The sequence below is a fragment of the Populus euphratica genome, unplaced genomic scaffold, assembly GCF_000495115.2.
Source record: "Populus euphratica unplaced genomic scaffold, PopEup_1.0 scaffold39.1, whole genome shotgun sequence".
In the NCBI taxonomy this organism is placed as follows: Eukaryota; Viridiplantae; Streptophyta; class Magnoliopsida; order Malpighiales; family Salicaceae; genus Populus; species Populus euphratica.
The window spans coordinates 590437-605334 of record NW_011499897.1 but is presented as its reverse complement, the minus strand read 5'-3'; the positions used below and the strand labels follow the sequence as shown (position 1 = coordinate 605334).

The following is a 14898-nucleotide window of genomic DNA, read 5'->3' as shown; positions in this document are numbered from 1 at the left end:
GTATCAAGAATAATGGAGGTGGAAAGAAGGTGATGGTTGTTAAAGAGTCACTTGTGGGGTGGATATTTGGTTTTTTCAAGCAAGTATAAAGATTTAAGAGCTGACTCGCAAAAATCCCCATGCAATATCTTGGAACAAATGCTTGGATCATCTGGGCAAATATTCCACTCATAATCTCTGCTTGTGGCATGAATCCTCTTTTAATTAAGCTGCCTGGTGGGGTAGCTAATGCTGGCCTGTCCCTTCGTGATTAGGTCTGCTGAAGGCATGGATCCTCTTTTAAAGCGCTTGACACTGTTATGGTTTTTTTATTGTTTTGAACTCTCGCCTTCGGCTGGCTTTAAAATTATATAATTAGTAGCAGCTGATTTATAATGGTTCTTTCTGCAAAGGGGCTGCAAAACATTATATTCGAATCGGTTTCCAGCTTTATCCCACACTTTAGCGTAAAGAAGCCACTGATTATCCAAATCCACCGTCAATAATTCTAATTGCCTCTACGAATCGCCGTACCATCGGAATGTCATACACGTTACTAGAAATAGCGCTGCCAATTATATAATCGACGTGTCGTCAGGTGGAAGTAGTGTAATTCAATTGGTTGAGTAACACAATCTATTGATTTTTTTTATAAAAAAAATCAAGCGAGCTCAACCTTTAAATTGTTTTCAGATGGATGTTGGAATCACTTTAGGTTTAATTTTTAATGTTAATAATTTTGATTAATTGAATATAAATCTATTGTATTTAATTAATTATATAAAAATCTTAATAGATATATTTTTAGACTAGATAGACATATCCAAGCTAAATAATAGACCTAGTCGCATCAACCTGCTTGTTTGGTAAAAATAAACATTAATCTTTGAATTTACTATTAGACTGAGCTCAAATTGTTTCAAAAAGCTTTACAGATCCGGTTTTATAGTATGTTGGCTTATTGTTGTAACAAGTTAAGATTGGAAAGTCTTCAAATTATGCTAAAACATTGTTGATTAATTTTATTATATGTCTATCTAATTCTGAATTTTTAACTCAATTTAATATTCATTTGTGCCAAAATTTAGCACAAATAAATTTTTTAAAAAAATCAAAGTTTATGCTACTCCAAGCGACGCAATCTTTGAGAATGTAGGGCAACTTATTGAAATTTAAAATTTAGCAAACAATTGTGTATTATTTTTTTAATTTTTTTTCCATGCACGCTAGTTTGCAAAAAAAAAAAAAAATGTTGCCATGTGTGCTATTTTGTAAATAACTCTTAAGAATAATGATCAACGTACGGGGAAAAAAAACAAAAAAAATGATTAGTGCATGTAATTTTCTAGCAATTAAACCTCAAACTCTAGCGATAGCTAGGTTTCTTCTTCTTTTTCGTTTCTTTATAAGCGCCTAACATAGGTTTGGCAAATAAATTACAAAATTAAATTGAGTCCAATTTGTGTGGACTATCCAGCTAAATAATTGATGAACTTAATCAATATATGATGTAATCACGTGCGTACGCATGGAATCTCCCCTGCTGTTAGTACGAAGCAACATTCATTATAATTACTTAATAACTGTAATAGTTAATTGATTTAGATATATGAACATGTTTGCCCTAAACTTTTCCATCTTACAGTTTCAGAAGTTAACATGCGCAGTAGATCCACCACCAACCTTGGAGTTCACAAAGACACAAACCAATGACCGATGGAAGGATTGCTGGGTTTCTCTTCCAAGAAGGAAAAAGACCTCTCAAAGCTTGATAAAGGAAACTTCGAAGTATAAACTTTAGTTACATTTGTTTGTAATTTTTTTAAAAGTAAATTATGAGAAAATAAATTATTTTTTAATATTTTAGTAGCATAATAAAAAATAAATTAAAAAATATTTATTAGTATTTGGTTATATCATAAAAAATAAGTTAGAAAATAATTTATTAATATTTTATTTTTCTCAAATTTATTAAAATAATGATGAGCAAATTTTACAAATTAAAAAGTTAAATGAGAATGAAATTAAAAAAATATAATTTTATAAATTATCTTAAATAAAATAAATAATAATCAAAATAATAAAGATCAAATCTAAAAAATAAAAGATAAAAGATAAAAAAATTAAAATAATAATAACTAACATTTTATAAATTATTTCAAATAAAATAAATAAGGATCAAAAGAACGAGGATCAAATTTGATAGGTAAATTTTTTTTATAAAAAATAATAAAAAAAGTAAATAATAATTATCAAAATAATTATCAAAAGTAAATGTTTTTTTATAAAAAATAAAAAATAAATAAATAATAATTATCAAAATAATTATCAAAATTAATATAAAAAATAAATTTTAAAAAATAAAATAAAAAATATATATATATATAGCAATAAAAAAATTAAAAATTAAATTTAATATAATCAATAAATAATACGATATTTTTAAATTTTTATAATTTTTAAAAAGTGTTTCTACTTAAAGTTTTTAGTAAAACACTTTTTTAGAAATCAAACTAAATTTTTTTAATTAAAAAATATTTTTTATTAATTAATTTTTTTAATAATAAATAAATAAATATAATTTTAAAAGTAATGTTTTACCTTTCAATGAACAAACATAGGCTTGGAAACGACTGCCCAGTCTTCTCTTTTCTGAACTGGTACGAGCTATCCATTTAGCGCAAGAAAACGGTAATCCAGGCAAAGTTTGATTAGAGCGGTAGCTGCTCATTCAGAACTCCAGTCCAGTCCCTTTTCTTTTCTTTTCTTTTATATTTTGAACTGCGGACTACGACTGCCTATTCAAGAAAAGCCACAGACCAATTCTAATATTTTAATAAGAGAATTCAAAAGCAAATATGTATAAAAACATGGGAGCCACGTGTGCTTTTTTGAGCCCCATACCCAGTCAAAGCAACATCCCCTTCGTGTCCAGTTTTTCTCCAAACCAGGCCACGACATGCACGCAGAGCCGGAGAGAGAAATTAACAAATCCATGATTCTATTAAAAGCTGAGCCATTGAAGATTTTCAACGGTAGACAAGCACGTGCCTTGCACATTGCAACCTTCTCTTAATTCTTAGCAGTGATAGACAGCTCACTTACCCGCCAAAACCGGCACGTTAGCCGGTCAGTTAAGTCAGGGTGCTGTCTTAAGTCTTAACCCCACGCTCACGCAAACCAGGGCCAAGGAGAAACCATGCATGCCAATTGCTATTCAGGAATCAGTCTTTTGCCCTTTCGGGACTTCTGGACTCGCAAGTCAAGACTCTTAGTTGTCTGTCACCCACCTCACTTAAAAGTGACAGGAAAAAACCCATTTCTATCTTCCTCACGTGAGCTACTAGCTTGGTGGTTGCTCCACCAAGAACTCCTAGCATTGAAGATGAAGATCCCTGAATTGCCGTGTTGACATCCACCCGGATGACTCGAAATTAATTACTCTTGAGGTCTTTTACTTTCAATAATTAGGGGATTTTCTTATTATTCAATGGTGTCACATTAAGTTCATTTTTTGGAACTTTTTGTACAATTAATAACTTTTGTACTAAAAAAAAATATTTTCATGGTCATTAAGATTAAGAAAAAAAAATCTAAAACTCCCCTCCTAGGCATTAAGTGTACATCATGAGGGAAAAGACTTTGGATTGGAATAATGTTCTCTTTTTTCTTTTTCTTTTTTGTCCTTCAAGCATTTTCTATTTTTATCACTTTTTTTCCAGTTTTATCCTTACACATTATTTTAATTGGGATTTAAAGCTGATAATTTATTTCAAATAGCTTATTACGTGGTTCTCATGATTTTAAAAAAATATTCTAACATTAATTGGATGTTCAATTTAATCAAATATTTTTCTTAAAAAAATAATAAAAATATTATCTTATAAAGAAAAGTTAAGTGAAATAAGATTTTAATTAGTTCGATTGAATCATGTTTAGGGTTATTAGGTCGATCGAGTCATATCAGAACAACTCTCATCCAATTTGATTTTAAACAAGGGTCAAGGTGTCTTTAAGTTGACTCGTCATGCCGAGTTTAATAACTTTACTCAAAAATTCAACGTGGAAACTCATGATCAGTGTATTATTATTATATTTTTTTTAATATATGTGTATCAAGATTAACATAATATTATTATTTTTAATTAAAACTTGCTTGTATTTTTACGATTATGATAAGATATTTTTATGATAATATTATGATTATGATAAGATACTGTCAAGAAAATAAATATTACAGTATAAAAATACTTGAAAAGATGGAGAATTTTAATAAAATAAAAGGGTTTTAATGAGAGAAATAACCTTTTTATATATGTTTCAAATTATCTATTTTTTAGATTTATTTTTATTGCTTTTGGTTTTTTTAAATAATGAACATAGAAAAAATATTTTTTGTGGAAAAAACATTAATTAAAAACGGAATTATATTTGCAAATTATTTTTTTCATTGAAACTTAAATTATTACTCTACATATAAAAAACAATTATTACCATATAATTAAATTAAAAAATTAAAAGACTCCTCGTAATGTAAAATCATAAATTTCAATTTATATCTAACTTTTAATTTCTCAACTTAATATTTAACCAGTATTAACAAAAAAAAATTAAAATTGATTTATGTATATGATTTTTTATTTTTTTCATTTTACAAATAATTTTTTTTTTATAATTTATTGTTATTATGAATAGTAATAAGTTATAAATTCACGTTTCTTAATTGTGACTAGATAAAATTTATGTTTTTCAATTGTGATTTGTATAAATTATTTTTATTTTAAAAAAATTAGCTGCGAATCTCACAACAATTTTTTTTAAAATGTACATAATTGATTCCTCGAGAGTTAATTAACATAAATCAGGCGGATTTTAATTGATGGATGTGGACTTGCTAGCATTGAAGTGATTGCCTATGAGGCAGCTCATATGAAGCGTTATATGCATCAACTTGCGAGCTAGGACAGGGGCAAGACTTGTTAACTCTATATATATCTAAATGAGTTTTTTTTTCCCCTATCACTTGGACCTGTCATGGTAGCCGGCATATGCATCTACAGTTATGAGTTAATAAAGACCACCTATGTTTAAACAAAATAGTCATCGAACTTGTAAGAAACTTAAAAGAACATTTTATGATGATTTGGTTAATGTGCAGTTTGAAAAGGCTGGTAAAGGTATAGCATAAAGAATCATATACAGAAAAACCTAATATTAAATTTCAATTCTATTATTAAGAGCAAACATTGATTTAATTAGGGAATGCAATACTGGGGGAGTGTTTTTGTTGAAATGCAATACTCAAGGGGATATGGCATCTTGAAATACACAGAATGTTTCTTTTTTCTTTTGAAATTTGATTGCGGGGGGGATGGGGGAAGAAGACGAATCAGAAGTTCTGAAACAAGAAAACTTGCTTTTAAGAGAGGGACTATGTCGGCAGTCGTGTTGTTTTGCTTCGACAGATGGAAACACAGTAAAGACAACTAGCCGTCTTGCATTATCTTTTTAAATATTTCTATTTCCTTCTTTGACTGCTTTCCTTCTGCAATTTGCAAATAAAATATTTGATACTTAAATATTATGGCAAGCAAGGGACTTATATTCAATCATAATCTTCTTTCGTCAATATGTCACGATATTTTCCAAGTTTGGAACCAATCAAAAGAATTCCATAGGCGAACCTTGTAATCAATATCTGCTGCTATCCAGCCGGAGATTTAGTAGTTGTAGCAGGACTAGACTTATAGGTGTGGAAGGATTAGGAGGAGGACTTTGTCTCCTAACACCCTCCTCAAGCACATGGGCAAAGGAGCAACATGAGGCTTGTCTTTCGTGAATAGATCAAAACTATTACAAGAGAGTGGTTTAATGAAGACATCAGCAACCTAATCAACTGAGCTGATATAAGAGCCAGTGAAACCTTGTCCCAAAAGTAAAGTAGCAAGGCGAGAAAACCAAGCACTTGATGCTTGTTTTAGACCATAAAAAGACGTACTCGGTTTGCAAACACGAAAAGGTAAGAACCAGGTCGCTGAGACATGAAGACTTATCTTCTAGTGCACAGTCAACAAAAAGCATTATCACCACCCTCGAACCAGAGCTGTAGCCAAAACAACCCGAGAGCTTTTGAGACATTTGGACGATTAACGTCACTATTTCTATTTGATGCCATGACAGGAAGTTCCTAGAATAATTGGGAAGCTACGGATCCCTCCATATCTTGGACCATCTAATAAATTGTTGGCTGTGCCCCCATTTCAACCAACAATTCAAAGAAAGCATCTCCTTCTTTTTGTCTGCAAAATTCAACTAATCATGAGGTTTAGGCCAGTGGTCGATGCATGCCGCTCCACCTCCATCATGAAAAGTCATCGTAAGCTGCTCTTCCAAGTTCTAATTACACAATAACCCTTTGACAAACATGCAGAAGGCTGTCAATGAATGATAACAATCACATAATTCTTTACTTGATGCCATCGGTTTTTTTCATCTTTCTGACTTCATTCCCCAATCAAGATAAATTCATGAACTTAGGCAAGTTGTAAAATGGTTAACAACTTGCACCCAAATATCCATGTAAGAGTTTTAAAAGGGCATCGAGAAGCAGTGGGATGCTTTTAATGCATAATTGTAGGACCATATGCTAATTCTTTTTCATCCATGGAAGAGAGAGGGGAAGAGAGAGAATTAAATAAGACTGGTGTAAAGAATAAACCAAGTCAACTATTAAAACTAATATATTAAAGGGTTGTTATATGTACAACTGTGAAAGGTATATGAAGCCATGGATTTTCTATCTACCTAATTTTCTCCTCAGCAAACCTCTGTTTACCACCGAACACCTTTTACTTTCCATCTGTTCTTCAAATTCAAATATTTCCCTTCAAACAAGCACTCTCTTAATAAATAATAGTAATGGTGGAGCAGCCTCCGATCTGTATCTCCATCGGTTCAATCAATCCAATCCAATACAACCCAACCCAACTATAACCAATCTACTATCACCAAATTCCTCCACCTTTTTCCACATGTACAGAACAACACAAAAGCCCAAACCTCAAGGAAAGAATATGCCAGCATCAGCAAAAGAGCAGTGAACAATAAAAATCTCTCGCCTAACACCAAATTGTCTTTTATGTTCCCACTTTAAGAATGTGATCTGATCAATCCCAAATGGTATAAATTCCTTTTAACTAAGCTTCCAAGCGATAACAATACTGTCCCGGCTACCCCTGCTGTTTGATCTTCCCTTTCAGCCTCTTGATGGTAAACCAATGGTGGCAATTCCTTCACTTTTAAACTACTCATCCCTATTTTTTGTCTAACTGATTCGATTAGTTTAGGATCAGCCGCGTTACCAATTGCATCTGTTACATAGAACACATTTAGAGCCATGTCTCTTGTTGTGGATATCTCAGCCCTTGTCACGTTAAGACCATTCTCTCTAAACGTTCTCGTCACATCGGCTAAAAGGCACTGCCTATCGAGTGTACATAGTTCTAGTCTCACACCCTGTCCACAAAAAAAAAATATATCATTAACATTTGTAATAATGGCCTAACAAGTGCGTAATCACCAACGGAGAAGCTCACTATAAATTGGAATAGAACAATCACCTCAGAAGCTCTTCTCTCAACAGCAGCTTGTAAGCATTGAATTACACGTTGCCTCTCTGGCTCTGAACTAATTGGGGTTCCATCTGTGTGCCTAATGTAGAATTCCTGAAAGATATTAATTTAAATGAATTCAGTAAAACTAAAACAGACAATCAGGTTTAACAGCTTCATCTATAAAATGGCACACATTATACTACGATGACTAATATGTACCAGGTATGCTCTGTCTCCAGATGTTTTGATAGTGGCGTGAAACACAATATATTCCATGTCTGTCAATGTGCAAACAACATCAAACAAAAGCTTCGTTCTGTCCCTGCACTGAACATTCACGACCGAATAGCCTCTCTCCACCCAATTTTGCACTGTCACTACAGGAGAATCACCACTAGGCTGCAAAATAGGATTTCTCTCATAGTCCCTATCAGCAAACATCATCTGATGCAACCTTCTCTCTGTGTGTGTGACTGCCATTGAAACCATAGTTTTCGCACTCCTAATATCATTGTCTCCCTTAAGAACATTCCTTAAACGTGCCTCTATCCTATCAATCTGTTGTGTATCCTCAATCGGCGACCCTGAATTGCAATCCTTCACAAACATTAGTGACGCAATCCGGCCATTGTGAGTCCAAACTTTGGCATCGACCACGTTGCATTGCAAGTCAGCTAGTACAGCAAATACCTCCGAGAGAAGCCCAACCCGGTCGGTACCAGTTAGTTCTAATGCTGTTAAACCATTAGAACCGATTTTTCTCCCATAATGACTGGTAACAAGTGACTGTTAAAATACAAAACATGAAACACACTTCAGTTACCACCAACTTCCATAATTTAATTGTTAATTAACTAGGCATTTAAGGATAACAAATTACCTGCTCAATGTAGTTAATAACGCTCTTATCAGTTAACTTATTTCCGTTGAGATCAGTAACGTGAAAAACTGCAAAACGTAATTCAAAAGCAAAAATAAATTAAAAGAGAACTTCAAAAGGATAAGAAACTGCTAACGTGCGCATGTATCCAGGCGCACGTTAGCAACAAAATGAAAAATCAACAAAGAAGATGCTGCTGATGTAACAAAAAGTTTACCATCCATGAACCACCGTCCATCAGAAGAAATGTATGCCTTCTTTATAGAAAGGTTCAGATCCGTGAGGACTTGAACAGCTTCAAGTAAAATTCCATGTTTTCTAGCACTATCCACCTGTAAAACCAAACAAAAGAATCCCAAATGATTAGTCAATTTTTTTGAAGAAACTATCGATGAATAGTCATTTTTTTGAAGCACCTAAAAGAAGACTGGTTTGTGCTTTTGTGTGGCCCTGAGGGTTTCGTAGAAGGATTACCTTGACAACCGTCGCTTTGGGGCAAACAGCATTGTCGATGACGACCCTGTGAGCACAGGAAGGTCCATGTCAGGGAAGAATTGCGTTTTACATGAGAGTTTAAATTTCAAAGTTAAGGAATTATTGTAAAAGTCTGGTAAGAGAAGTTTTAAAGTTCCAGAGGCATGAAAATTACAAGACAAAGTCAAGTAATTATTTTTTAAAAAAATACAAGTCTTCAAAATTAATTTAAATTGGTATAAAAAAGGAAAAGATTTGAAGGGGAGATTTGAAATCAGACAGCATGTGATGTGGGGTTGGCGACCAGTGTCAGGAAAAAAAAAAAGGAAAGTAAAGATTTTGATGCCAGGCAAAAAAAAAAAATCAGCGCACAAATTGTTTATTTTATACAGTTGATACCGGATAGGCCACAAATCAAGAAGAAAATCACAAGAATAATTGGCAGGAGAACCAATGAAACTCAAAAAAGAAGGCAAGAACAGCAAAGAAACTCAAGAAAAGCCTTCTATCAAAAGAATCAAAAGGAGGCATAGGCAAACTGATGAATATTTTAAAAGAAACTAACCTGGGAGTTGTCATCCTTATTACAAGCTTCTCATATTCATCTAAACAAGCACTCCACTCCATTTTTGCAGTTTCCTTTCTTTCTAACAACAAATAAAAACAGAGCCAGAGAAAGGTCTTCTCTTCCTTTTTTTAAGGCACTCAGTGTTTTCACCTTTCCCTTTAAAAAGCCTCAATAAACGACGAGATACTCTAAAGACCCAACAAGACAGAGCCCGTAGCTTGGAGAAAAACCCAGAAGATAGACTCTTTAAAACTCTCGCTTCTTTCAATCAAATCGACACTAAATCCGCCAAAACTCAAACTCGTTGCCTTGTTTCTTTCTGTCTTGCACTTGCACTGGCTCTGGCTCCAGAGAGCTTCTTTTGTTTTGTTTTTTTTTTCCTCTCTCTCTCTTCTCTCTCACTTAACTACTCATGCTTCTTCCAATTGTAAAACACGCTTTGGTAGCAATCCTCCCCATCTCTCATATTTATATTTCCCCATTTAATTTCTTTTTTCCGTTTTTAATGTTATACTATTATTTTTATTAGAGCATCGAAACCACGCCTACAGGGAATGGCTCGAGTCACATGGCGTGACTAACGCCTCACTCGCTCTCGCTCACTTTCAAAAATAAAAGCGCAGGTCCGGTACTTGGTTGACATGTAGTCTCTTATACTTTATAAGTGTATTGATCATCACTTCCTAGAGAATTAATATCAATTTTTTAAAAAATAAATAAATAAATATATAAAAAATATTTTAAATAACTTAAATTTAATATTCATATTATATTCACATATATTACCATGCTAGATCTAATCATATTGGATTTAAAATTAATATCAGATCTAAGTAAACAATAAATAAATAAAAATTATATTTTAATTATCATGAATAAAAAAAGTAAGGAAAAATACAAATAATTTATTACTAAAGACAATATGTTTAAACATGTCATGTGAAAAAAAACAAGAATAAACATCTAATAATACAACAAATAGCTTAATTTAACATTCAATGAGGGTGTTACTCACCTTTTTAATGGTGTGGATCTCATTTACTTGTTGGACATATAAAACACACGCGAGTAATTTTTTTATTATAAAATAAATGATAAAATATTAAAATATTAAAAAAAAATTCATCATCCTCTTGATTATATATTATATTTGTGCAATTTTATTGTAGTAATTCACAATAATTTATGTCTAGAATTATAGTGAAATACTCCTGTTACTTAATTTTTTTATAATAAAATATATTTAATATTATTTTTTTATTGTAAATAATATTAAATTAATATTATTTTTTAAAAATAATATATTAATATTAAAGATAATTTTTTAAAAAGAAAGTTAACATTTAATATAGTTTTAATTGAAAAACGCAATTTTCCTAGAATTTAATGATTGATAGCTACGTGTCACTTGATCCCAATCAGGGTGGTTCAATAGTCCAGCGAGGACGACACGTGTGCACTTTAAAGGTGCTTTGCTTGCATTCGACTCGATAGGAATAGAATGTTGTTTGATTCTCTAGACGAAGGGCAAGGGCAGTCCTTGTGGCTGGCTATTCTTGTAGGTTCCTATTTTTGGTGAGGGTTGGCTTGGTTATGAAGGCGAGATTTGTCGTCTATTATAATGATGTCTACACGTGACGTCAACACAGCTCTCCTCCAAGTATGATCACTGTTTACATTTAAAAATATATTAAAATAATATTTTTTAAATTTTTAAAAAATTAGTTTTAATATTAATATATCAAGATAATTTAAAAATATTTTTAAAATATAAAATCAAACTTTTTTAATTTTTTTCTTACAAGTTAATCTATAAATAAGAGTTTTTGATGTGTAAACTATCAGTTAATTTGTAAAATATTTTTATTTAAAAAATATTAGAATAATTTTTTAATTTATTTTTTATACAAATGCAATTAAAATAATTTAAAAAATAAATTTATCAAAATACATATTAAATCTATTAAACACCCCTGTAATTCATAATATGAATCTTTGATGCTTGTAATTACTTGATTTCTCATTTTCAATCTCATAATATTTTCTAAAATTAGATCCTTATCAAGGCCAAATCAATCAATGATTACGTCAAAAACACCTTATTAATCTTAAGTTAGCGGCACTTAGTGTTATGGTATTGGTTGAATTTACATGAAGTATGATTGGCTTTGATCAATAATGAATTTAGAATAACCATAACATTTCTTCAAAGTTTTCTAAAAATAAGGAGAATATCGATTTTATTTTTTTTAGACTTTGGAGGGTCCACATAAATCCTCAATCATTTTATTTTTTGTTTTTTAATCTGTCCTTGGTTTTGTTTTCAATTATCTATAAAAATCAATTTAGGTTTTGAAATTTAAATCCTATATATATTTAGGACAATTCTGGTATAGTATATGTGTGTGTGTGACAAGATATACATGAGATCTTGTGTTATCACTTGAAATCAATCTAATTACATATAAACATTTATTTTTAAAGTTGACATGGAAGCATGATTCATAGAATGGAGATGATATCAACTTGATATCCCTCTGTATTTCTCCCCGTGCTTTCGTATAATCTCGGTGTTAGATCCTGCTGTACAAGGTACGAAGCTCTACGGAACAGTGCAGGAGGGCAAGCGAGTCACTTAAGGTATGTGATATCACGTGGGATGTATTTATTAAATTGGTAGGGCATGAAACGGCGCCATGAAGAAGACCGTGTATACGGCCACTCCGTCACAACAACAACAACGGAATTGAGGTTTTGAATTCGTTTAAACTTCGACACCTGTCGAGCGTATAACTAATGTCAACTCAAATTATATGTTGTCGTTAATCCATGCGACAGCGGCCCCATCTTTGTCTGTCTATAGCATGCAACCCTGTCAGAGAACACGTACGCCGGTTGCTCCGTTGTCTCTGGTCACCAACTGGATGCATGTTATCTCCAAAAAAGTAATTCACGGTTAACAATAAAAACTACTCTCTGTTACGCCGCAATATTGTTACCACTCGGAGCTTTTTCAAGTATTGAGGGAGGCTTAATTTTCAAACTGATTTTTTTCTGTTTTAAAATTTATTGAAATAATTTTTAATTTTTTAATATTAATATATTAAAAAATTTAAAAATTTAAAAAAAAATTAAAAATTAATTTAAAATAAAAAATATTTTTAAAATGCATAAATAAATAAACTCTTAAATTCATGATTGAAAAACCTAGCCTATTAAAAAAAACATTATGTCACGGGGGTAAATTATTTTAACTAAATATACCTTTTACTTTCTCACATTTCATTGAAAGTGGATTAGTGTAATTTTTTTTATTTTTTTTATCTAGATTAAGTTTTTACAAGTCCCACTTTGTAGTCAAATGCTTACCATTTGTTTGGAAGCGTAATTATCATTATTTTTTAAATTGGATTTTATGCTGAAATGTATTAAAATATTTTTTTATTTTTTAAAAAAATATTTTTAAAATCAACATATTAAAATAATTTAAAATATATAAAAAATTAATTTTTAATAAAAAAATTGAATTTTCTAAACACAACTTGACTGGTATTTTCAAACACTTCTTTGAAAAACAATGCGTCCGTTAGAATCGACAGGTTATGGCGGTTAAACTTTTTTTTTTATTAAAAAAGGAAAGAAATAGTATGGGCAAACCCTCTTCTCTTTGTTTTGGCGGGAATGGCGGGAAGCGGTATCCTCCCGCCAAATCAGACGACAAGAGCTATGATAGTCGCGGGAAAATATCCAAGTCGGTGAAAGATATATTGGACCACATGCTGCCGGTGTCTTAAGGTGGAGATTACGATGGCTGAGCGGGAGCACTTCTGGTGTACTGCTAATGTTTTTTCAGTTGAATGTATTTTCGAAACACTTCTGTTAAAAAATGGCTCCATCATTTTATGATTGGCTACTAAGTAGCATCCAATGCATTTATAATACACCTTTTTTCTCAAAGCGTGCAGTCTGATGGAAAGTCGAAACGACAGCTCCAGATGAATTTTGAAAGAGATGGAGATAAAAAAAAAAAAACAAACTTCTAGCAACGTTTGAACCATATTCTAAATTTTTAATCACCCCGTCTTTTACAAAACTAACATGTTTTGATAAAAGATTTGAGAATATAGGATATCTAGTATGTTTAAATATTATTTTTATTTATTAATTATAAAAATAGTTAATAATGATAATAATAAAACAATATGCATTTATTAATATATAAAATATCAATTTAAAATTTTAGACAATCTATTAATGATGTTCACAAGTCATGTACTCATTTATAAATTAACGATTTTAAATCATACTTGTCTGAAATAAATATAAAAAACCATATATATAGAATAATATTAAAATCAATACAATAACTAGTCAAAATAACATCACAAGAGTAATATTAAAAAAAACCCATAACTAACAAAATAACACCACAAAATAATATATTTAAGTCTATCTATATCTTTTGCGATAACAAGTGAATGGTTTGGCTTCATCGATAACACAACTTTCACCTGGCTATATGATATCATCGTCATAGATAATATTATCTAGGTTTAATATCTCTCGTATTATGACAAGTATGGTACGACATGTCTCGAACCAATAAAATATATAATAACAAGTAAGTCCATTAACATCATTGAGATCACGAAGATTAATCATAACATGTGACCATCATGTAACAACTGTCTAACTTGATATCAAGCGGGGTGGTGGTTTTACTGGTTATCACAACGAGCAGCCCGACAATCTATTCCAAGTTGGTGGTTTTTTTCAAGAAAAAAACAAATAGTAAAAAGACTTGTAAAGATGAGTGGATGGTAGTTCTAGTGTTTTGATAAAGGATTAGAAATTGTTTTTAGTTACTAGAGATTGTGTTTGTGAAGGTTTTTTGGTTTTCATGGTTTTTTCTTTTAGAGGAGTAGTGATCATGAAAAATACATGAGTGATATAGAGAGCATATTTGATGACATCGATTGCGGTTAAGAAAAAAAAATCATAGTGTTAACAAGTTTTATTTCAAGAGAAAAGTTTTGTTAAGAGTTTTTTGGCATTTCCATTATCTAAGTGAGTAGATTTGAACTTGTGAAGTTTTTTTTTAATTTAAGTTGATTTCAATAAACCACCTTTTAAGTTATCTAAGGTCATATATCGGCTTGTCAAGACCTGTAAAGTGTTTTCTCTGTGAGTTATTTTTTTAAAATTAAATATTTAAATATTTAATTTTTTATTAACATAAAGTTATCTAGAAATTAAACATAATCATTTACATGGATTTATTTTTTTATAGGATTATCATATTCTTATGATTAAAGTTGTAAATATAATTGACCAACCCGAATTAACTCAAGTCAATTTAATATGTTATTATCTCAATATTTTTT

The 14898-nt window shown here is 31.0% G+C and overlaps 1 protein-coding gene across 1 annotated transcript; it reads right to left on the bottom strand.

Moving 5' to 3' along the window:
* Positions 1–6666: 6666 nt before the first annotated feature.
* Positions 6667–9986, bottom strand: LOC105132218 (uncharacterized). The gene is made up of 7 exons (XM_011035566.1): positions 9512–9986; positions 8947–8992; positions 8690–8804; positions 8473–8540; positions 7812–8378; positions 7599–7703; positions 6667–7494 (listed from the first exon to the last, which is right to left on the bottom strand). The coding sequence occupies exons 1-7, from the start codon at positions 9571–9573 to the stop codon at positions 7129–7131; spliced, it is 1329 nt and encodes a 442-aa protein (XP_011033868.1). The 5' UTR covers positions 9574–9986; the 3' UTR covers positions 6667–7128.
* Between the last annotated feature and the right edge of the window lie 4912 nt (positions 9987–14898).

Excerpts from the sequence above, each read along its gene's own strand:
- LOC105132218 (XM_011035566.1), bottom strand. The coding sequence starts at position 9,573 with ATGGAGTGGAGTGCTTGTTTAGATGAATATGAGAAGCTTGTAATAAGG. Across the intron at positions 8,993-9,511 it reads ATAAGGATGACAACTCCCAG|GGTCGTCATCGACAATGCTG; the intron begins GTTAGTTTCTTT and ends CTGTGCTCACAG. Across the intron at positions 8,379-8,472 it reads TTATTAACTACATTGAGCAG|TCACTTGTTACCAGTCATTA; the intron begins GTAATTTGTTAT and ends GTATTTTAACAG.